Source organism: Myxocyprinus asiaticus, chromosome 12 (assembly GCF_019703515.2).
Source record: "Myxocyprinus asiaticus isolate MX2 ecotype Aquarium Trade chromosome 12, UBuf_Myxa_2, whole genome shotgun sequence".
Classification (NCBI taxonomy): Eukaryota; Metazoa; Chordata; class Actinopteri; order Cypriniformes; family Catostomidae; genus Myxocyprinus; species Myxocyprinus asiaticus.
The window spans coordinates 1,874,789-1,898,208 of NC_059355.1; the positions used below are offsets into that span (position 1 = coordinate 1,874,789).

Sequence of the window (23,420 nt, forward strand, 5' to 3'; positions counted from 1 at the left end):
ATATTTCTCAAAATTACATTTCATTTCTTAAGAAGCAAAACTTTTTAATGAGGAAATAATTACTGAGTGCACCTTTAAAGTTTGTTATTTGCTCTGAACCTGCATATAAATAAATCCCTATACGTCTACTTTTAAATCTAGTTTAACAAAGCACCACAAAAAAAAAAAAAAATTGTTCAGCCCTCAGAATATTATGATCAAAACCTGCTTTAAAATTCATAAGAAAGCGTTTATACAATCAATTTCGATTTCTACGATTTAATAAACGCTCTCTTGAGTCCAAAAAGCCAGTAACCACCAGAGGTACTTTTATATGTAGATCACAACCTCCGCGCCTCTACAACACGAAAGTAAGTCACGTGTTACGACAGTAAGTCACCGTTTGCGGATACCATACAAATGAATGGGGAGAGCCGTAAACTGACACCTACCTATCGCAAAATCATCCGTGACTTCTCTTATAAAACGTCAATTTATCGTAGTATGCTCCACACATAGTTCATTCCAAAACGATTGTTTTGTATAAAACATGTTTTAGATTAGCGAAAAGGCGGTCAATTCACTAAGTGATAAGCTGTTTCCTCACAAAAGCAGTTTATTCAGCACACTGAGGCATCTCCCCCATAGACATCCATTCAAAAAGAACGACCTCTTGTCTCCTCGGCAGTGTACCGCCCATAAAACGTCTATGGGAGCACCGCGGAATGCTATTTTAGGCTAAGCTTGTAGGATTACTATTAGAAGGGTTCTGGACCCACACTCATCACGTGGCCGGATGTATTTCGATAGAGAAACAGGAAGCGCTAGAGCAGCGCTAGAGCAGGGCTAGAGACAGGGAGGTGGAGTGGGGCGCTTGAATGAAGCGGGCAGGCCGTGAAAACGCTGCCATCTCTCTGATCAGGACCACATTGGCCACGGCTGGGGTATGACATGCGCTCGGTTCTCTCTCACATCACCTGTCGCCTCATTTGCGCTCTTTGCATGCCGCGACACACACACACACACGCACGCCATCAAACACACAGGCTGTCTTCTAACCTAGTGAGCTGCCTACCCAGACATCATTGTTGGACATCATACGTTTGGGGCGTTCGATCAGAAAGCCTATGGTGTCCAAAATGCTGTCTAAGTAGACTGCTCACTAGGTTTTAAAATATAACCACTCCCACGATCCACCTCAATCAAAGCACTTGCTCAGACTCAGTCTCATTTCTGTCTGCCGTTCATATAAATGCTCATTTTGGGCTGTTGGATGGATGTGAAAGCAAGCACTGGACGAGTCTGCCTTTTCCAGTGTGTGTGTTGATGCATATATTTATTATGTTTCAGCTAACGTGGCATTTGGTTGTTTGAACAAAACACTCTCTCTCAAGTAACTTGAATTTACTGACATGAAATGCCTCTTTAAAGGGATAGTTCACCCAAAAATGAAAATTCGCTCATCATTTACTCACCCTCATGCCATCCTAGATGTGTATGACTTACTTTCTTCTGCAGAACACAAATGAAGATTTTTAGAAGAATATCTCAGCTCTGTAGGTCCTTAAAATGCAAGTGAATGGTGACCAGAACTCTGAAGCTCCAAAAAGGAAACATAAAAGTAATCCATATGACTCCAGTGGTTAAAGGGTTAGTTCACACAAAAAGGAGTTAAAAAGTACTTAAATATTGATCTTTTTCGCACCAAAACCGATTTTGTCACATTAGAAGACATTAATTTAACCGCTGGAGTCATATGGATGACATTTATACTGACTGTCTGTGATTTTTGGAGCTTCAAAAGAGAAATCTCCATTCACTTGCATTTTAAGGACCTACTGAGCTGAGATATTTTTCAATTTTTCTTCAAATGTTCTGGTGAAGAAAGAAAGTCATACATACCTGGGATATCATGAGGGTGAGTCAATAATGAGAGAATTTTTATTTTTAAGTGAAATATCCTTTTAATTTTGATTGTAATTTCCACACATCAGCGTCTCCCTTATAGTTCAGTCTGTCATTGTCAGGGTGAATCTAATCTTAGTGTATGTTTCTGTTTGCCTACTCTCTCTTGCCATAGATGTGGGTGGCATCATGAGTGTGAAAGCTTTTGAGCTGGTTCCCGCCGTGGAGCGGGAGCAGGTGATGGGTGAAAAGGTGCGCGTTAACATCGAATGCATAGAGTGCTGCGGCAAACACCTGTACCTGGGAACCAATGACTGCTTCGTCCATCACTTCCTACTAGAGGAGCACACAACAGCAAAGGGTAAGCTGGCCTACAATGCCCAGAAACTTCTGCACAAATACCTGGGCCTGAAGAAGCCAGTGGTGGAGTTAAAGGCGGCCTCTGCTTTGGAACGTCTAATTGTCCTCTGTGATTCAACCATCATTGTTGTGGACATGGTTACCCTAGAGCCTGTGCCCACCGGGGGCACTAAGCTTAAAGGTGTGACTTCGTTTTGTATTAACGAGAACCCTGTAACTGGAGACCCATTCTGTGTGGAAATGGCAGTGGTGTCGGCACGCAGACGGGCGGTCCAGATCTGTACGCTCCACGAGGACCGGGTGCAGATGTTAAAGGAAGTGACTACACCAGAGCAGCCCTGTGCTTTGAGCCTGGATGGGTACTTTATCTGCCTGGCCCTTCCCACACGGTATATGATTCAGAACTACAACACAGGAGCCTCCCAGGATCTGTTTCCTTACGACTGTGAAGAGAGGAAACCCATCGTCAAGAGGATTGGCCGGGAAGAGTTTCTCCTGGCTGCCCCAGGTGGGCTTGGTGAGTTAATCCCAAACAGCACTGATTAGAGCAGTTTAGTGTATATAGAATGAAATGCATTCAAATTTTAATACCAATAAGCATCGACATTAAGTTTTCTGATGTCTCATGAACGCACTTTGGTCAACACAGACATTCAGATGATCAAATCAAAGAAGATCTTGAGGCTGACATTCAAATGATCTACAAAAGCTTGTTGTGACGAGGAGGGAGAGGGAAAGGGAGAGCGGGAGACACACAGAGAGAGTGAGAGAGGAGAGAGAGAGAAACACTTGCTCGCCGGTCCCCAGGCATGCTGTTGCTGGGTCCTCAAGCACTCCTCCACCCTCTGGCGGATGACAGCCGCTCCTCCCCAGGCGGACGGCAATGAGTCCTCCGACCCCTGGAGGTCAGGATGGCTCCTCCCCTTCCTGGCGGACGGCAGCGAGTCCTCCGACCCCTGGCGGTCAGAATGGCTCCTCCCCTTCCTGGCGGATGGCAGCGGTTCCTCCGACTCCTGGTGGATGGCAGCAGTGAGGACTCCACAACAGCGCATCCCTCTTCCTTCCTGGGTTTTGGTACCAATGTAATGGGTAAAGGATGGGCAAGGAGGAGGCGGGAACCGGTAGAACAGAACGTAACTTTAATGACAGACATTCAACTTAAAACAACATAAAACAAAGACGCACACACATACAGCGGTCGCGTGTGTCTCTCTCTCTCTTTCTCTCGAACTGGCGTCTCTGGCTCCCCTTAATCCCGTTGATCAGCTGACTCAGCACAGCCCAGCCACGCCCTCCTCCTCGTCACACTTGTCAGACATGAACATTTGGAAGGGATGTTTTTCATGATTTTCCTTCTGTGTCGTCATAACTCTCATGTTAAAGGTGATGGAGCATTCCACCCATACTGTGGTGTTAGTATCTAAATTCACTGATCACAGAATTGCTCTTCTCGGTTGTCGTCATGGTGATTGTTCATGATGTGTCATGCTTCTCTCTGTATCTTTCTCTCTCAGGGATGTTTGCTAACGCAGAGGGCGTATCTCAGCGTGCCCCGGTGAGCTGGTCAGAGAGCGTGATTGCAGCGGCTGTGTGTTTTCCATATGTGGTTGCATTGGATGAAGGCTTTGTGACCATTCACAGCATGTTGGACCAGCAGCTCAAACAGACACTGTCCTTTAGAGATGGACAACTCCTGCAGGATTTTGAAGGTATGAGTTCTCTCCCATTAATTTAGTTGGTCTTTTCACTCTTAGGCCTGATTTAGATCGTAATAGAATTAAGGATGTTAATGATTAATCGATAATCGATTAATTGTCGTTAATAATTTGATCGATAAAGATTATCGATCATCGAACAAATGTGTTCAGTAACCATGCCAGCAGACTTTGATAAGGCTGTCTATACAGTCATCGGCCCCTAGAGGGCACTGCATATCATGTCTTGTCAGAGTGTCAGAGAAGAAGAGCGGCATAGATGAAGATGAAGCGGGCTCATTGTAATCAGTATTGGAGCATTTCTCTGTAAATTAACAATTGTTTCTGCATACACTGCGATAGTGTGTTAAAGTACAACATGAAAACAAGCTCAGTTGATCTGCTGGTCTCCTTGTTTCATCCAAACCTACAATTACGTCAGAAAAGCACATTCAGCTGACATATCATCACACAAGTATGATATTGTAACAGGTAAAGGATGGGCAAGGAGGTTGCGGAAACCGGCTGAACAGTAAATGTAAAATTTTAATGTCAAACTTAAAACAAACATAAACATCTCTCGAAATGGCGCCTCCGGCTCCCCTTTATCTCGCTCTCCCGCTGATCAGCTGATTCAGTGCCGGCCGTGAACCATCACGGCCTGGCCACACCCTCCTCCTCGTCACAGATATGTAGGCTGCTGTGTTTATGCAGCGTGTTATTTAATTTCAAATAAAACAAATATGTCCAAGGTCCGAAATATCCCCTGATCCATAACATGAAGTTTTAATGAAACAAGATCCAGATACTGTAGTGCGTGTATGGTGTGGGAGTAGATGAAGCTGAAAGTTTGTTGTCACAATGAACGAGAAAAATGTACTTTCAAAACGGCAAACCTCCGGGGAATCACCGATTGTAAAAATAAATTAAAAAAATAAAATAAAAATAAAATAAAAACATAAAAAAAAATACCTCGAACAGAGCAGAAGACAGGTAAGATATTTTATTAGTATGGTTTATGTTTAGTTGTATAATCACACACTCATGTGTGTGTGTGTGTGTGTGTGTGTGTGTGTGTGTGTGTGTGTGTGTGTGTGTGTGGTGAAATACAATAATTATACTGTAATCTTTGCAGAACTTTTCACTTGCTAGCACACGTGTGTATTGTTCTTTATAACGGCAATAATTTATATAAATAAATCCTATAGTCATATGCTTGACAAGGACATGTGAGTCTTGAAATTATGTTGACCACTGGTTGGTAATAATGACAATCTGTAAATTAGTTACTATCATGGTCTATTTGGCCAGAATATCCTGCAGTTATAAAAACTTTATCAGACAATCGTTATGTCTAATGTTAACGAACGTTGCCTAACTTTTGTAATGTCATTTATTTCAAAACACCAATGTTTCCAATAAGTCAAAACAACAGCAAGAAATGGCACATATCTGCTCAGATGACATGTTCTCAGATATCTTTACCTTTCTTTCATTATTTATTTGTCCATTCGCTCTGATAAGATGCCTCGAATCACATTCATCCACACAGAGGAGCAGAGCTGAAGCACGACTTGCGTCATTACTAGGGATGTCCCGATCCGAACCACGTCATCGGTATCGGGCCGATACTGGCCCAGAACGCTAGATCGGAGGGGAGAAAAAATATGATCCGATACCTATCCAACACAAACTATCTAGCTTAAACCATCGTCTAAATGCTTGTATATTAGCATTTCCTGTGCTGCGACATCCAGTTAAGCGGCGCAGCCTGTCATGTGATAACAGTAGTAGCCAATTACAGTCGCATGAGGATGATAGTTAGCTAACTTACAGAATAGTCATGTCAGTGGTGTGGGAGTATTTGAACCTTAAAGAGGAAAAAAGTCCAACGGTTGAATGCAAAATTTGCAATGCAAATGTTTCGAGGGGTGGCAGTGCTGTTGGTTGGTTTAACACCACAAACTTAATTAAGCATTTGGAAAAACACCACACGGAACAACACCAGGAATTTCTGCAAGCAACGGCTGCAAAGAAGAGCAAAACTCCCCAACAGCAGACATTGCTGGAATCAATAAAAAGTCAAGTGAAACTCCCCCCATGCAGCAACAAGGCGAAATTGATAATGGAGAAACTAGTTCAGTTTATTGTCCTGGATGACCAGCCCCTTTCAGTGGTAGAAAATGTAGGGTTTCGATGCTTATTTGAGCATCTCGCGCCTCGTTACACTTTGCCCAGTCGCCATTATATAACGGAAAAGGTCATCCCTCATATGCACAACGAAGTTTGCGATTTCCTCTCCAAACTCTTGGAGAATGTAGGTGCGGTTAGTCTCACAACAGACATCTGGAGCTCAGACGTGAGTCCAATGTCCTTGTTTAGTCTGACTGCACAATGGATAGACTCTGATTTTACCTTGAAAAAAGCTGTGCTGCATGCCTGAGAGTTTCGTGGCTCACACACAGGTGATTCTACTACGGCAGCCATTGAGGAGATGCTGCGTGAATGGAAGATTAATAAAAACAATGTCCGTGTAGTTTTAAGGGACAGTGCAAAAAACATGAAGAAGGCCATGGATCAACTTGGCGTGGCGAGTTTAGGATGCTTCGCGCACACACTGCAGCTAATTGTACACGAGGGACTGTTGTCGCAGCGCAGTGTAAGTGACGCATTGGCCAATGCGAGAAAAATTGTAGGCCACTTTAAGCACTCACCCCTTGCCTATTCACGGTTAGAAGACATCCAAGTAGAGCTAAATATGCAGCCTAAGCGTCAGCAGCAGGACGTTCAAACTAGATGGAACAGGACTCAGTACATGATTGAAAGCCTCATTGCGCAAAAACGGACACTATCTGCATATACAGCTAAATACGACCTGCCAGCCACACTGACAGCAAACCAGTGGGGGCTGTTGGAGAAGGCTTCCACGGTTCTGGCCCCTTTTGAGGAGATGACAAGGGAGGTGAGTGCCTCCTCCGCATCTGTAGCTGATGTCATCCCTATTGTGTGTGTCCTGAAACGTGTTCTCAGTCAGAAAAACGAGGCTGATCAGGGGCTTAAGATGATGAAAAGTACCCTCCTTGACGCAGTCAACAGACGTTTTAATGACGTGGACTCTGAGCCATTATACTCGGTCGCTACTCTGCTGGATCCACATTACAAAGACAGGTAAGGGAATTTCTGTTAACTTTATTTAGCCCTATCTGATTCAAGTGTGTGTGTGTGTGTGTGAGAGAGAGAGACAGAGAGAGAGAGAGAGAGAGTAACAAATCCCTCACATGTCAAGTATAAGTCTTCCGAGCAAACAAATAACTTGATATTAAGGAAATACTAGACTATTAATATTTGATATATTTTATCATACCAGGTACTTCACAAATGCAGACACTTTGAGACTTGGAAAAGAAGCATTAATGGCAGAGGTAGGAAAGATGGAGGAAGTGTTGAAGACTACATCTGAAACTACAGCCTCCGAGCCAGCAGACAAAACTCCACGGACGGAGGCTTTAGGCACAAGTACCAGCAGCCTTGGCAGCATCTTTGATAAAATCCTGGAGTAGAGCCAAGTATTACCTGTTCCTAAGATAACCACAAGTGCACAAATTCAAGTGGAGACCTACCTAAGTGACGCAAATATTCCACGGTCAGGCAATCCCTTGCTTTACTGGAAAGTAAACCAACCTCGACTGCCCTCCCTGGCAGCCACGGCAGCTAAGTTTATCTGTGCTCCCTGCACAAGTGTAGAGAGTGAGAGGCTCTCTAGCACAGCCTCAAATGTTATTGATGAAAGAAGGAGCAGGCTGACGTCAGAGACCGCTGAAAAACGAATCTTCCTAAAGAAGAATCTGCCCCTCATGGTTATGTGAGCAAACGTAAAACCTGTTCAAGAGCTTTGTTACAGAGAAACGGCACCTGTGAAAGTGATTTATTTATTTTATTTTTATAATTGTTAAAAATAAAGAAGCTGTAACCTCCTCGTGGTCACGATTAGTGGTTCTCGCTCTCAATGGGGCACGTGGATCGGGGAGAGTAGCAGGTTAAGGTTTAAGGTCAAGGTAAGGTTTAAACTGTTTGTTAATGTTATGTTATTTATTTGGAAAGTTATACATATGTCTTACAGTGTCATTTTGTTATTACTACTGTGATTTGCACATAGCTGCACTGTAAGGGATAGTTTTGTATTTATTTGTTTATTTACAATGCTGAATGCTGCTGTTTTAACTTTAAACATGTTGGTAGCTTTAAGTACTGCAGTACCTGTTTTTTTTTTTTTTTTGTGTGTGTGTGTGTTTTTTTGTAGTGTTTGAATAAAGGGTGGCAGTCTTTCATATGTATTTGTTCTCCATTTGAGTGAGATGTTTGTAGGTGGCTAATTGAGCAAAGTGCTATCATATATTTTATTATTATTATTATTAGTTCAAGAATAAAACAAAATATCGGATTGATATCGGTATCGGCAAATAGCCAAAGCTGCGGTATCGGGACATCCCTAGTCATTACTAAAACAGTGTTCTTCTGCAAGAGACATGCAGTTTTATTTTTTAACTGCTAGAGGGCCAAAAGTTACAAAGTGTAGCTTTAAGTATAAACAAGCCCGAAACACACTTGGGACTCTTATTTTGAAATCGCCATAGATTTGTGCCGATAACGATAGTTCCAAAAAGCAACTATAACCTCTATAATCAAAGCATGTAGGGGTGTTTTCACACCTCAGGGGTCTGAGCGCGATTCGTGGGATTTTTTCGCCTATATGTGAACACTCCAGACGATCTCAGGTCCCTTAAAAGCAAAGCGAGCCGAGACCATCTCGGGAGGTGGTCTGAGTACGGTTCGCTTGCAGCCTTTGGTTCGGTTCGCTAATAACGTGCATTATGAACAAAAAGCGCTCCGGGCTCACTTGATTTTCCAATTCGCGTAAGGCCAAACATGTTTGGCCCTGACAGGTTCCCGTCAGGAAATGACAAAGCGAGCACGGGAGAGACGCGACGCGACGTTTGCTTTGTTTCTGTGAATATGACAGACTGCTTATTCATTTTGAGAGCATTAAACATGTTTCCGTTATCTTATAAGTTAATATGTAGAACTATTTGTACTCTTAACATTAAATATAGCCCCAGTAATAATTATTATAATAAATACTATATTTTTTAAAGTGGGCTCGGTCCCAAAAATGACCCCAGTAACTGGTAAAGTGGTACAAAAAGAGATCTGAGCCTACTTACAAGGTCTCAGACAGTGTGAATGCAAAGAGAACTGGGTTCTTTTTCACTCGGCCCACTTTTTGGTCAACTTAAAGGGTTTGGTTCTTTTAAAGAGGACCCGAGTGTGAAAACACCCTAAGTGGCGCTTTAGTGTAACTGCAACAGCAGGCTCATGTTGCGCCTTGACTCTGACAGTGTTTCTGCTAGTTAATCATCTGATATTTGGTATTTAGAGATTATCTGCATCTGCCAACAAATTCTCCTGTTTGGCTTATTAGTTTTGGAAGCTGTGACAGCACAGAGAATCACCTGCTTGCATGTGAAGGAACCGCCATGAGACGTGTAAACAAACAAACTACAGCACGTTAACAGAACCACGGCTCAGCAGACGTGCATGAGCTCATTGTGTTTATGCGCGCGTCATGCGTTTCATTCTCCCTCTCTCTCCTCAACAGTTTCCTGTAAATCTTAACTGTCTTGTCTAATGATAAGAAGGCAAATTGCAATAAAGCAACCTTACAAAACTTGCCCAAATCAGATCCAGATATTTCTTCCTGTGAAGCGGTCATTGATCTTCATCTGAAGTGTGCATTATATGAGCCTGTATCAAAACTGTGTCCCTCTGACTCACAAATGGTGTGTAAAGATTAGTTTGTGAGACAAAGCAGGTGTGGGCCCTGTAATCTGGAAATGGTCATTAGGTTGCGTGATTCATCGAAGGTGCTTCACTGGATGTCGCAGACTGCATTACAGTATATTGGCCAATTGGCAATTAAAAAACCCTTATCGGTCGATCATTACTAGTATCTTTTGCTTAGCTGAACTGTGTCTTTATAATGGCTATGAATTATGAAATGGTTATCGGAAGTGTGCTTTTCTCCCAATTTGGAATGCCCAATTCCCACTACTTAGTAGGTCCTCGTGGTGGTGCGGTTATTCACCTCAGTCCTGGTGGCAGAGGACAAGTCTCCGTTGCCTCCGCTTCTGAGACCGTCAATCCGTGCATCTTATCACGTGACTCGTTGTGCAGGACACCGCGGAGACTCACAGTGTGTGGAGGCTCATGCTACTCTCCCTGATCCACGTGCCCCATTGAGAGCGAGAACCACTAATCGCGACCACGAGGGGGTTACAACATGTGACTCTACCCTCCCTAGCAACTGGGCCAATTTGGTTGCTTAGGAGACCTGGCTGGAGTCACTCAGCACACCCTGGATTCGAACTCGCGACTCCAGGTGTGGTAGTCATCGTCAGTACTCGCTGAGCTACCCAGGCCCCTGGAAGTGGGCTTTTGATAATTATTACAAACACAGTAGAGTATGTCATGCTTTCTGCAGTCTTTGAGATGGAAACTGTATTTGTGCCTTTCCTTTAAAAGCTTTAAAGCTACATATTCACCCGGTACATTGAATTTAATGCTAACTGGAAACTATCAACCGTAGAGTCTCTGGAGGCCATATAAAAAGAACAGTTTATCGAGGCAGCAGAAATGTCACCAATTAAGACAGTTATATAGAAAGATATCCAGTGTCTTAGTTGGGATTCCTTTAGATAGGTAGTACTGCAGTCTAGTGTTCGTAAGTATTGATTTCTCTGAAGTGCTGCTGAGGTAAATTTCCATACAAAGCAGCAAGGAAATTTTGTCCTGTCAAGTCTTACCAAGTCTGACGGCTTGAATCAGGAGGGGTAAAACAGATTCATTGGTGTTTAATAAAACACGCAGTGCAGAGAATGTAGAGAAGGCAATTTAGTCAGGAGCGGAAACACCTGATGTAATGTGTTATGACAAGCTTAGATCAAGCCAGTCAACACGTTGCATCAAAGACTCACTATTATGGCGATCACAAACTTGATTACTTTTCAGCTGTTGAATCTTGTACCTAGCACATTCTCATATTATCTCAGTGTTGTCTATTTTATGCTAGTGCATTTATTTCCATGAATGTGGCTGTTGTGAAATCAGTGTTTTATATGTTAACACCAGCAATCTGCAGCTTCAAGGGCCTTTCACATGACTCGCATCAGCTTTCCCCAATGCATTGAACTCTATGGAGCAAAAGTTAAGATGCAGGAATCCTCAAACCTCGAACAATTAATGTTCTTGACCCCAATTGCACCTGACCTGAACCCACGTTCGATAGCCCATTGTTTACTTTCTGCAATGAATCAGCAGGCGACAGGACTTCTTTTCAATTCTAACCTCAAATTGCCCTTCTGTGATGCTGTTTGCAAAGCTTTTCTTATGATGGTCACACACTTTGCATGTCTTTTGCGTTGAGCACTAGGGCTGGGTAGTTATACAGATTTCCCGATTCCATTCCGAATGATTCCGAAATAATAAAAAAAATCCATGTATTCAATCAATGAATAAGATATTATATTTCATATATTATATTTTGTCCCATGTTTATTGTGTAATTGCATAATTTGCACTATTTTACATGTGTTTACATTGATTTGTTGAACACGTGTTAAAACCGGTACTGTCTCTTTAAGAAAAATACTTCTGTAAACAGCACCTTTAAATGAGCGCATGTTAACGAGAGAGGACTCGAACGGCTTTATCTCATCTGTGCGATGCATGATTAGAATTAAATGTTTATTGTTTGTTGTTTTTGATCAACAACTGACTGTAAAGAACAGAAAGGGTATTAAAAGAGACATTATTCAATGATAAATGGGTCGCGTGGATCTTGTCTTTGGACACTCATTACATGGAACAACTTTAAACTCTCAACGTGCAGTAAAAGCTTCACCACTAAACTACACAATTACTGATGAGTGAAATCTGAACATTTACCAGCCAGTTGCCACATACATTTACATTTTAGTCGCATAAGTGCGAAATTTGGTTGCAAATGCGAGTGATTTCTTCTCATTAAAGTGGAGGGTTGTGCATAGAGTAAAAGATTGATCTTGGGATTTAAGAATCGATATCGAGATCATTCAAATGAAGATTGTGATTAATCTGAATTTTCTTTTTTAGTCGCCCTTATTGAGCACTGTATTAAAGCCCTGATGCCAGGCATGTTAGAGGGCTTGTTAATAAATGTTAATTTATGAGGAACATGGAATGTTTGTTTTTGCACCTGTCTCCATTTGGATAATGGTTAAGAGATTTTCCAAGTGCCGGAAATTAAATATATGGCACACATATAAATGGGTTCAAACTTGTCTTTGCATATTTTTTAAATCTCAGATGCAATTGACACTGTCACACTGTATGGCCTGACACACATGAAACCCAATAAATTGCAGTAAAAATGTCTGATTTCTGATAAATCTACCAATTCTGATATTTATTCATTTTGCTACCATTCACTCATCAGCAGCTAAATGCTGTTAAAACTTTGTCATCCGCTTGGCTGGTGAGATGATCTTTTCAGCCTCCAATCTGATAGCGTTTCTTTCCATAATGTATTTAAGCAATATTCAAACCACATCATGGGCTTACAGCTGAACACTGTGAAGTTACCGAAGTAGATTTATCAGCTCCTTCAGAACTCTGTGATCGGTTAAATCTGTTTGACAGCAGACTTCTTATGTTAGAGCATTCTTACTAAACCATTGATCTTACGTTTACACATAGGGCCCTATTTTAAGAGCACGTTCTGACACCGATTATACTTAAGCCGACAACGTGTTTGGTCAAGTAAACGCAATAAACCACGTTCCTTTATCGGTGTAAGGTCATAAATGCTGTAAGAATAAACCAATTGACTCGGGTAGATTTTGTTGCCCATTATGCCGATTTCGCATGGCATGTAAACATCTTAACTGCCGTGATCGCAGTTGATTGCAGGCCTCTTCACGGTTTCATGTCAAAATGCATTTTTGTGGCAGTCAACTTATGCCACAAATGCTGTCGATTGAGTTGAACTTGTACTGAACCAGGAATAATCCTTTCACATATACAGGCTTTTCTGTAAATTTAAAGCACCTAATGTCTTTTTCCTCCCAGAAGCCTGTGAATTGCATCATTCCCTCATTTGCTCTCCTTGGTAAGATGATGTCTTTCTCTTATCCCTTCTCTCAGGTAAGGTGGTGTTGGCCTCTACAAAGGCGGTGTATATGTTGGTGCCTCTCCCTCTGGAGCATCAGATCCAAGACCTCTTGGCAAGCCATCGAGTCGAAGAGGCGCTGACGCTCACAGAAGCTGCACAGAGAAACATTCCCAAAGAAAAGTATCAGGTACACCAAACTGTTCTTACAAATGGCAAGACATGAGAGTGCCTTTGTTTGATGGAAGAATGGCAGTTTTAAATGATGTTTTTCCTTTGTCTCTTTTTGTTTTAGAAATTGCACAAAAGAATTCTCCAACAAGCAGGATTCATCCAGTTTGGCCAGCTTCAGTTTTTAGAAGCAAAAGAACATTTTAGGTGAACTGCATCGTTTTGTCCCGTAATTAATACTGTTAACTGCCACTCGGGACCAGATGTTTCAGAGGATGACTGAATAGAGTTAATTAACTTCTTTACTAATTGCTGCTTCTCCCTCTGCACACCTGACCCTTACTGCTGCACGCTGATGAATGGAGAACAGAAACTTGTCTAATAGCTGAATAAATTGCCCAGAGAATTGTCAGTGGATCTACCATGTTGAATTCGGCATGTGTTTTAAGCTACCACATCTGTCATATGGCAAGGTCTATTTATTAATTCATCTCAGAGATTGCCAATACTATATACAGTTGAAGTCAGAAGTTTACACACACTTTAGCCAAATACATTTAAACTCAGTATTTCACAATTCCTGACATTTAATCATAGAAAACATTCCCTGTCTTAGGTCAGTTAGGATCACTACTTTATTTTAAGAATGTGAAATGTCAGAATAATAGTAGAGAGAATGATTTATTTCAGCTTTTATTTCTTTTATCACATTCACAGTGGGTCAGAAGTTTACATACACTTTGTTAGTATTTGGGAGCATTGCCTTTAAACTTTTTGGGTATCCTTCCACAAGCTTCTCACAATAAGTTGCTGGAATTTTGGCCCATTCCTCCAGGAACAGAACTGGTGCAACTGGTCAGGGCTTTGTGATAGCCACTCTAATACCTTGACTTTGTTGTCCTTAAGCCATTTTGCCACAACTTTGGAGGTATGCTTGGGGTCATTGTCCATTTGGAAGACCCATTTATGACCGAGCTTTAACTTCCTGGCTGATGTCTTGAGATGTTGCTTCAATATATCCACATAATTTTCCTTCCTCATGATGCCATCTATTTTATGAAGTGCATCAGTCCCTCCTGCAGCAAAGCACCCCCACAACATGATGCTGCCACCCCCATGCTTCACGGTTGGGATGGTGTTCTTCGGCTTGCAAGCCTCACCCTTTTTCCTCCAAACATAACAATGGTCATTATGGCCAAACAGTTCCATTTTTGTTTCATCAGACCAGAGAAAATTTCTCCAAAAAGTAAGATCTCTGTCCCCATGTGCACTTGCAAACTGTAGTCTGGCTTTTTTATGGTGGTTTTGGAGCAGTGGCTTCTTCGTTGCTGAGCAGCCTTTCAGGTTATGTCGATATAGGACTCGTTTTACTGTGGATATAGATACTTGTCTACCTGTTTCCTCCAGCATCTTCACAAGGTCCTTTGCTGTTGTTCTGGGATTGATTTGCACTTTTCGCACCAAACTGCATTCATCTCTAGGACACAGAATGTGTCTCCTTCCTGAGCGGTATGATGGCTGTGTGGTCCCATGGTGTTTATACTTGCATACTATTGTTGGTAAAGATGAACGTGGTACCTTCAGGTGTTTGAAAATTGCTCCCAAGGATGAACCAGACTTGTGGTGGTCCACAATTTTTTTTCTTGGCTGATTTCTTTAGATTTTCCAATGATGTCAAGCAAAGAGGCACTGAGTTTGAAGGTAGGCCTTAAAATACATCCACAGGTACGCCTCCAATTCAGTACACCTCCTATCAGAAGCTAAGTGGCTAATTGCCTAAAGGCTTGACATCATTTTCTGGAATTTTCCAAGCTGCTTAAAGGCACAGTTAACTTAGTGTATGTAAACTTCTGACCTGGAATTGTGATATAGTCAATTAAAAGTGAAACAATTGGTCTGTAAACAATTCATGGAAAAATTTTCTCGTGTCATGCACAAAGTAGATGTCTTAAACGACTTGCCAAAACTAAAGTTTGCTAATATGAAATCTGTGGAGTGGTTAAAAAATGAGTTTAATTACTTTAACCTAAGTGTATGTAAACTTCAGACTTCAGCTGTAATATTCAACACATTGCACTTAGTGTAGACATGTTAGGCAAGAGGTACAACTGGATTGGCTTTCTATATAAAGACATTACTCAAACATGAAAGCTGACCATGGAATTGAGACGTTTCCACAATATTGTGTATTTTTAAATAACTAAACAGCGTAAAAATGGATTTTATTAATAAAGACAAAATACAAGAATGTTTATTTATTAATGACTGCATCAAACATGTTCATCCATTGTGGTCTCAACAATAAAGCTGTCTTTGAATACTTCATTTAAATGGGAAAATAATTCAGATACGAAGTGTCTCATTTTATGAATTTTCTTTTGTGTGGTGCCCATCTCAGAAAAGGACAGCTGGATGTACGGGAGCTGATTTCCCTTTATCCACTGCTCCTGCCCGCCTCTTCCTCCTTCACACGGTGCCATCCACCACTTCACGAATTTGCTGACCTGAATCATCTGACGCAGGGAAACCAGGAGAAAGTACAGCATTTCAAACGTTTCCTCATTAGCTACCTACACGAGGTGCGCAGCAGCGACAGTGCTAATGGTTTCCGTGAAGATGTGGACACGGCATTGCTGAAGCTCTACGCAGAGACCGGCCACGAAAGTCTTCTGGACTTGCTGGCCTCCGACAATGCCTGCCTCCTGGCAGACTGTGCCCCCTGGCTGGAGAAACATCACAAGTGGGTACTCACTTTTATTGTATTTTGAGTCGCCATTGAAAAATAGATTCAGTCCAGTTTTGACCTTACGAAACACAACGTTTGTTTTTTGTTTTTTTCAAGAAAGCAAAGAGTCCAATAGTTCCATGTTTGCAACACCTTTGCTGAATATGAATTGCAGTGTTTTTGGTTGTCTCTTAAACCATTATGATGCATAAGTCATCCATGCCCTGTGTGCTATTATTCACTGCAGTTGCAGAATTTGAAGCTGCCATGACAGCACGTGAATAAAAGCTTTAAATGTTAGTGTTTGACTGTGGTTGAATGATGTGTGTGATTTGACTTTTAATGACATTTCTCTCTTCAGGTATTTTGCTCTTGGGCTTCTATATCACTACAATGGTCAGGATTCTGCTGCTTTACAGGTGGGATTTGCTTCTTGTACTATGATCTATTTGAACTTTTTGGTTATTGTTACAAGCTAGTAAAGTTTTCTGCAAATGTTTAAGGGATAGTTGACCTAAAATTTAAAATTCTCTCATCATTTACTCCTCCTCATGCCATCCCAGATGTGTATGACTTTCTTTCTTCTGCTGAACACAAATTAAGATATTTAGAAGAATATTTCAGCTCTGTAGGTCCATTTAACCTCCTGAGACCTGAGCGTGACTGCTGTGTGCATTTTCCATTTACCTTTTCGATTTGTAACTAGTAGCCCCTAATAAACATGCAAATAAATAAATACAATTCTAGAGCAGATAGTTTTCCTAAAAATTGATGTCCATACATGTGGACAGCTGGACTAAGTTGTGAAATTTTTAAATAATACCAAGCAATAGAAAGTTCTTTTTTTTTTTTTTTCATCAAATGGTTTGTGTCCAGGAGTGTTGGTTATTCATGTTTTTTGAGACGTGACATTTTTTGATTATAGCTGATTTTCTATAAAGCTGAATAAATAATTCTGATTTAAAGTAATGTCCAGCATCATCCAATCACAGCCAACCATGTTAAAATACAATTCTACATTTATAAATTCTGAATCTGTGTACTGATAATTATTGTCCCATGTCTGTCAAACATGTTGAGTGATCCAAACATCATCTGCAGCCTGAAACTGAACTTTTGATCAGATTTTAGGAGTGAATGCACTTAACTGCATAGAGAGCTATAGGATGCTCCCTTGCTCCCTATTTAGTGAATGACTTAACCTCCAGTGTGCTGTCTGTCTGTACTGGTCTCAGAACAGTTTGAAATGCACCTTATTTTCCTCCATATAAAGCCTCTGAAAGCAAAATTTGCGCAATGTGCATTAAATATATAAGAATGCTTTTATTAATGTTAATGAATAGAACCGTATTGAACAAAATTAGGTATTTTGGTGTAAGGTATTAAACTGATAACAAAATAAAATATAACAATTTATATTAAAATGAAGCAAAATGACCCACAAATGTGTTAATGTTGAAAATTATTCAAAATAACAGGTTTTTTCAACTTTTGATGCGGTCCTAATTTCCACATACATGTATGTGGGCATCGTGTTTATCAGCACGCTGAAGTGCGTAAAATGAATGGATTATTTAAAGCCGCATATCAAACAAAACTAGAAATGCTACTCTTTACAACCAAACAGGTTTCAATGGAAAAAATTAAAGCGGTTTCTTACCAGAGGCCCTTTTGTTGACGCTGTGCCCATTGAAGCGCTTCACGGAAATGGACGTCACGTGATGCGGTGCGCCAGAATTTTTACATTTAAATGACAGTGTAGAGTCTTATAAACAGTATTCAGTCGGTTGAAATTAATTTAAATTATGCGTTGCGTATAGCGAAGCCAAAATACAATGTCCAGACATTACATTTTGAAGCTCCAAAATGCACATAAAGACAGTATAAAAGTAATCCATAAGACTCCAGTGTTTTAATCCATGTCTTCAGAAGTGATATGATAGGTGCGGGTGAGAAACAGATCCATATTTAAGTCCTTTTTTTTACTGTAAATTCTCCTCCCTGCCCAGTAGGTGGCGATATGCACGAAGACTGCAAATCGGCAAAAACAAAAGAAAGTGAAAGTGGAGATTGATAGTAAAAAAGGACTTAAATATTGATCTGTTTCTCACCACACTTACCATATCGCCTCTGAACATATGGATTTAACCACTGGAGCCATATGGATTACTCTTATGCTCACTTTGTGTGTTTCTGTGTTTTAACATGGAAAACAATTACACACATAATGACACTTGGAATTTTCCTTTAAGTAGGATGTAATTTTATTAAAATAACCTTACTTTTGGAAAATATCACAATAATGTATGATTAAGAACTCTTCCTTTCGGCCTGTCCTGTTGTAGATGTGGGTTAAGATTGTCAACGGGGATCTCCAGGACTCAACAAGACCAGATCTGTTTGAATATGTTGTGGATTTTCTTTGTTTCTGTTCCAACCTTGACCTTGTATGGCGGCATGCAGACTGGGCATTACAGAAAGATCAAAAGGTGTGTTTTATGCTTATCATAATGGATCCTTTAGAATGAGTGGAATCCATACTTTATGGGCCCTATCATTCACCTGCAGGATATTATTGACTGTTAGTATGCCTTCACTTGTATCACCTACAGATTGGTGTCCAGATCTTCACCAAAAGGCCAATCTCAGAGGAAAAGCGGGGACAGTTAAACCCAGATGACGTTGTTACGTATTTGCAGAAGCACAATCAAGGCCTTCTGCTCTACCTGGAACACCTGGTACTAGAGAAGAGATTGCAAGTAAGAACACTACTGTGCCTAAGCATTTTTTTATTGTTTACTCCAGTGCTCTACAACCAGTTGGGTGGTATTTGTATAGTAATGAAGGATCTGGGTAAGCAGTCTTAGGTTCTAGCCCTGGTCGGAGCAATCCACAAATCAATGTACAGATTTCAGCATAGACATTAAAGGCAAAGTAATTGATCCCAGCTTGCTCTTGGCGCTGTCCCTGCAACTATTCTGCCAGGCAGTTTGGACAAAATCGTCTACTCAATGTCAAGGCTCTCATTTTCCTCAAGTCCCCTTCGTGTATTGTGTCTGTGCTATTTCAGAAAGAGAAGTATCACACACATCTGGCTGTGCTGTATGCAGACAGAGTGCTGAGCCTTATCGCACGACCATCAGCCACTGAGGAGCAACTGTCTGCTGCCCGCCAGAAACTACAACGGTTACTGAAAGAGTCCAGTCTGTACAAAGTCCAGTTACTACTAGGTGGGTACCCACTACTTGTGAACCAATGTCTTGGACAGCCTTTCTCACTTCCTTTTGCTCTATTTCCCTTTCCAATTTCCAATGGGGGGCAGGCACCAACAGCAGACGTGAGAGCGGAGCAGATGGTTGTATTGATGTATCTATTGATCTATTGATCTTTGCTTTGGTTTGCATATATGGCTCGTTGTATTTGTCGACTGTTCATGCAAGCATGTTGACGTTTGTCATTAGTTTTTAGCTGTAATGTGGTTCCAGTGCTAGCTGCTTGTTTGCTTGCAGGTAAACTTCAGGACGCTGAGCTGCTGCTACTAGAGCGAGCTACACTACATGGGAAGTTAGAGGAACATGACAAGGCCTTGCACATTCTAGTGCACCAGCTCAAAGACTCGCCTGCGGCGGAGGAATACTGCTCCTGGGCCTCTGCGTGTCAGGACCAGGCCTACCGTCAGAATCTTTTCCACCAACTCTTGAGTGTTTATCTGGACCCGGATGTACCGGGAGGGGCTCAAAACATAGCCGCCATTGACTTGCTTAACCGGCATGCTGACGTTTTCGATGCAGTGCTGGTGTTAAAGCTCCTCCCAGAGGAGTGGTCTTTGCCACTGCTCCGTCCTTTCCTGTGTGGGGCAGTAAGGGCAAGTGTGCATGCACGTTGCACTTCACAGGTTGCAGTGGGACTGGCCCGAGCAGAAAACCTCCAGCTTCAGCATGACCGGGTGAGTTGAAACTAAGTGTTAACTTCATAAAGTTCTCGATGAAATCGCTAATACAGCGTCAGTACTCAATATTTTTTCTTCCTGTGTTGCGCAGCTGAAGTATCGAGGAGGCCCAATATTAATATCTGAAAAGAAGGGATGCCGGCTGTGCCACAATACCTTTAGCGAGCCAGACTGCGCCTGCCTGCCCGGCGGAACGCCTGTCCATATTCACTGTGTCGCCAAGAAAGCCCTGGACTTGCCAGTAGAGCGGCAAAAGGAAAACGCCCACCACAGCAACCACACATGAAGCTGATCAGTACCGTGTCGGACAGTCAACAGATGCTGTTTTGCAGCACACATGCATGGAGAGAGGGCTGAGTGCATAGGGCACCCGTTCAAAGCCCATACATGCTCATTCGCAGCGAGCAAGACCCTGCTATACAAATCAAGTTTCCTGTGTGAAGGAGTTAGCCAGTGAATGAGTGTGTGAGTGTTTGAGAACTGTTTATTCCATTGTCCCTCTGTGTGTACATGCGACACTGACAATGAATATGAGAGATTGAACATTTTAATGAACATCAAACAAAAAGTTATACATCCAAAAAAAACAACACTGTCTCTTGGTTGATCTTTTTAGCATTGCCTTTTGACGCCTGATCCAGTGGCTCTTTTGAAATTAATTTGCTTTTAAATTAGTATAACTGCACTGTAAATGTTTTAAAACTCAAAATCACTTATTGCAGCTTAAGTGCTTTCCATGCTTACAATTTAACGGTTGTTTACAAACCATTAGCATGGTTGAGGTCAAAATCCTTATATTTTAGTGTCTTGACCATCTCTTCCCAAAAAAGCAGAATTGTTAAAAAGGTGTGTATGCTATGTGTCAATGGTTTTCATCAAACAAACACCAAAGTTAATTTCTCTGTGCTCTGAGAGTGACAAGTTATAGCCTTACATCATTGCTTACACCCTCTGTCATGGTCCATTAAATACTTTATGGGAAAAAATGCTGATTTAATTATGAATATGATTGTCATCATAATAGCTGGCTTTAATCATCGCAGACATTTTCTAAGATAAACGGGATAAAAGGGAAGATTTTCCAAAATGTTCCTTGTTCATCTGGCTACAGCCAAATCCGAGAAGACTGCTTTGCTCTTTAAAGTTACATCGCAGTGTTATGGAGAAGATTAAACAACCCAACAGGTTGTATTTCACCATCCCTCCTGAGCTGGAGGGGTGATTCGGCTTGATATTTCCCTTGGAAGTTTAGTTTAGGATGCAAAGTGATCTTAAATGAATATTCCAGGTTTGGTACAATCAGTGGTATTTATTGCATAATGTTGATACCCACCAAAAAATTTGACTCCTTTCTTAAAACAAAAAAATCAAAAATCGAAGTTAAAGTGAGGGGCTTACAAATGGAATTGAAGTCATTTTAGGATTAACAGCATTGCATTGTCATGTCAATGAAGATGTAAAATTGGATATAACTTTACACAGAAAAGGCTATAATGTTAACACGCATATCCATCATCCGTTTCCATTGTTAGTGCCATACTGTAACCCAGATTTTTGCTTTTTCTTAAAGAAGAGGGACAAGTTGCAATTCATTTAGTGGTAATCAACATCATGCAATAAATGCTGTTGATTGAGCTTAACTTGTACTGAACCGGGACTATACAGTATGTCGTTTTTCTTATAAAGATCTTATAATATAAAGAATATTTTAAGCATATCATTAACCATTTTAAACTAATCAATGGACTCAGGCTGTGCTGTGTTTGTAATACATGTTAGAACAAAAAGCTAAAATTGATTATTACATCACTACCATTTTGTTTCTCAAATGCATGTGGTGTGGGCATGGGTCCTCGTGTCTTAAGAAATGCTTAAGCTGTGATTCATTTTAATGATCAAAAACATTTTAACATGAGATGTTGAGTTGTGTGATGTTAGGTAAGCAAGGTTGCAAATTGCTGCAGAGGGTATTGCCTGAGAATAATCTGTAACCTCATACTTGAATTAAGTATTTTAGAACATTTTGAATTTCAACAGATGTCCATTTGAATGAAAAAAAAAAAAGAAAAAAGAGCACAATAAACACTGCCTACTAAATCAGTACTGAAGTGACCTCGGCTACGTAGGACCAGAACTGTAGGATAAGCAGTCACCTACAACATGAGACGTGACACAGACTTGTTAAGTTTTCCAAAGACAGTCTAACTAGTGGTCATTAGTTATAAGGATGATGAAACAGTAAAAACAAAAATAAGAAACACTTTGGGTACTGTACATATTACCCTGGTTTATAGACTCTGAACAAGTGCGTAGCATGTGTAACAGTAGCCAGCTGGTAGGTAGCTGTGCAGAGTGTGTAAATCTCACTCCTCTGGCCTCAAAAGGCGCACTAGTGACTGACATTAGAGGCTTTAGCCTCCTCGTTAGTGCACCCGCTTCCCATGCCGGAGACCCCAGTTCAAATCCAGCTCAAAGCAGGTGGAGCAGGACCAGTGACAGTGGTGCCGTGACCCGGATGGGAATGAGGTTTAGGGGGGGTGAGTGTAATGATAGCCAGCTAGTAGGTAGCTATGTAGTGTGTAAACCTCACTCCCCTGGCCTCAAGAGGCGCACTAGCGACTGACATTAGTGGCTGTAGCCTTTAGCCTCCTGGTTAGCGTGCCCCCTTCCCAGTTCAAATCCCACTCAAAGCAGGTCAAGCAGGACCGGTTACACATGCACAGGTTAATATGGCAACTAAATCTTGAAATGTCTCTATTGTAAAATGTACATGGTTTATGAGGTCTTTGCTTTCATTTACTAATGTTAGTCAAACTGTTTCTTCCTTAAAAGTTTTGTCATACTGTATATGGAACCAAATCCTCCTTTCCCATTAATTGTCTAAACAGAGATGCTTAAATTTTCAGCTTGAGCAATTGTAAATGCAAATCCTCCTCATTGCAACATCCCTTTATATCCTCTGATGTATTTTATACAGAAATAATACAGATACTGGTGTGTACATACTGTATTAACTGTTTGTTGCTTTGTAAATCAGTGCCAGCGTGGGTGGAATGTACAGAATGTAAAGACGTCCATTTTAATAAACAAAACTGCTTAAATGAGTGAAGCGCTGTTTATGATGTTGCATTTGATATTAAAGCAATATTACACGAGCAAGAGTGCTGTATGGCCCTACCTCAGCACGGCTGTTATTCTGCCCCAGCTGTGCTGATTTAGCGCCATACAGCACGATTGCGTGTGATACTGCTTTTTTACAACAGTTCAACAAACAAGTAAATACAAAACAGGAAAATCTAAGGACTGTCAAAAAAAACAAAAAAAGAAAAGAAAAACGCACTTATGCATGGAACTACTTTCTTACGCCACGGATCAGGATCTGCCGTTGCTAGTTCAGATGCACACAAGCCTCCATTACGTCACTTTTCAAAAACG

At 41.2% G+C, this 23,420-nt stretch overlaps 1 protein-coding gene across 1 annotated transcript; it reads left to right on the plus strand.

Moving 5' to 3' along the window:
* Positions 1–790: 790 nt before the first annotated feature.
* tgfbrap1 (transforming growth factor, beta receptor associated protein 1) lies at positions 791–23,090 on the plus strand. The gene is made up of 12 exons (XM_051712517.1): positions 791–923; positions 2,060–2,761; positions 3,759–3,953; positions 13,176–13,330; positions 13,436–13,518; positions 15,710–16,051; positions 16,398–16,455; positions 18,382–18,525; positions 18,649–18,795; positions 19,107–19,266; positions 19,546–19,982; positions 20,077–23,090. Exons 2-12 carry the CDS (start codon positions 2,074–2,076, stop codon positions 20,269–20,271), a joined length of 2,604 nt encoding a protein of 867 aa, XP_051568477.1. The 5' UTR covers positions 791–923; positions 2,060–2,073; the 3' UTR covers positions 20,272–23,090.
* The last annotated feature ends 330 nt before the right edge of the window (positions 23,091–23,420 follow it).

Coding starts and splice junctions, on each gene's coding strand:
- tgfbrap1 (XM_051712517.1), top strand. CDS start 2,074: ATGAGTGTGAAAGCTTTTGAGCTGGTTCCCGCCGTGGAGCGGGAGCAG. Junction 2,762..3,758: donor GGCTGCCCCAGGTGGGCTTG/GTGAGTTAATCC, acceptor TTTCTCTCTCAG/GGATGTTTGCTAACGCAGAG. Junction 3,954..13,175: donor ACTCCTGCAGGATTTTGAAG/GTATGAGTTCTC, acceptor CCCTTCTCTCAG/GTAAGGTGGTGTTGGCCTCT.